Source organism: Acomys russatus, chromosome 22 (genome assembly GCF_903995435.1).
Source record: "Acomys russatus chromosome 22, mAcoRus1.1, whole genome shotgun sequence".
NCBI lineage: Eukaryota > Metazoa > Chordata > Mammalia > Rodentia > Muridae > Acomys > Acomys russatus.
In genome coordinates, this window is record NC_067158.1 from 24055831 (window position 1) to 24057150 (window position 1320).

Consider the following 1320-nt stretch of genomic DNA (forward strand, 5'->3'; position numbering starts at 1 on the left):
TTGTTGTCTGCCAGCATGAGTTTATCAGAGCAACCAAGTATGAAGGAATAGCATGCAACCCCACAAGAACTGGGGTTCTACTCCATATCTTACCTGTCTGGAATGTCACTCTGCTGTTTGTTCACACATTGTTTTCTCAGAGGAAGGGGACCCCAAAGAGCAGGATGTGATTTGCCATAAAGGACAGACAGATTCCTGTAGAGGCAGCAGGAACTTGCAGCTGGCTGGCTGCCTTCTAGCCTGGACCAGTGTTCAGACTGGATCTCTCCCAGTTCATTTCCAGCCTGGGCTCTCAGTCAGTCTCCCTTTGTCATGTTTGGTACAATTTGCACAGCCTAGACATGGAGCCTGTCATCTTCCTGCCTGTTACATCTGAGCAAAGAACTCTAACTAGCAGCTCTTCTAAAAGCAGAGGTTCTCACTCAATTCTTCATCTACTTTGCCCTATGATTCCCAGGCCTTGGCTCTCTTCTGGAATAGTGTGCAGAGAGGCTCACGTATGAGCTGCTATGGTCTCAGAGGGTCCATACTCTGCTCTTTAAAGATGAGAGCTACCGAGTAACACCGTGCATGTGGCACAGCATAGGGAAGACAGGGAGTTTCCTGATAGTCCACTGGTTCATTTGCATGTGCAAGACAGCTCTTTTTTTTTATTTCACTGGAAATCAAGGCCTTGTTGTATATTTTCCTTGTTTTTGTTTTGGCTCCTATTATTTGAAGTGTGTAGTGTTTTTATTGTGCAGGGTTCTGTTTGTATAAAGACATGAAGAGTAATCCTCTCTAGTCCTGGCCAATGGGCAATGTGCACAGCTATAGCCTCTGACAAAGTCTCTTCTTCCTGTCCCTCTAGCTGTCCCTGGGACACCCCAGTACGTGGATGAACAGTTCCTGTCACGTCTCTTCCTGTTTGTAGCCCTGGTGATCATGTTCTGGCTCCTGATCGCCTAATACAGGATCCTGTTCGCGTCTACAGCAGCACCTCTGGACTGGTGATATGCCACACCCACTCCTGTGTTTGATTTGTTTAATCTTGACCCCTGGGATCAAGGGTCAGAAACACACCAAGGAGTCTTACTTCTCCATCAGAGCTTTGGAACTCAAAACCAGTTGGCAAGGAACCCCCAGTTTCACCACTGCTGTAAACATCCTTCTGTAAACTCAGGTCTTGTGTTGAGTCACCTGTCATGGGTGGCAATGTGAAGTCCTGTTCCAGCCTTCTCAGCAGGTCCCCATTCTACACAGGGAAGAGATGGGAAGAAAGAAACAGTTTTTCACCAGAACTTTATATTACAAAAATGAAGGGATGAACCAAATGGTATT

At 46.5% G+C, this 1320-nt stretch overlaps 1 protein-coding gene across 3 annotated transcripts in view; it reads left to right on the plus strand.

Annotated features, from left to right (window-relative positions):
* The window catches only part of Rnf185 (ring finger protein 185), a 37452-nt gene extending 36359 nt beyond the window's left edge, over positions 1-1093 (plus strand). Inside the window, exon 7 of one of the 3 annotated variants that reach the window (XM_051165279.1) lies at positions 851-1091. In XM_051165279.1, coding sequence (XP_051021236.1) covers positions 851-948 — 98 coding nt within the window. In that variant the 3' untranslated portion in view covers positions 949-1091. Of the gene's footprint in view, positions 1-850 lie in introns of all 3 variants that reach the window. The other 2 variants (XM_051165280.1, XM_051165281.1) reach the window with 2 other exon arrangements.
* The last annotated feature ends 227 nt before the right edge of the window (positions 1094-1320 follow it).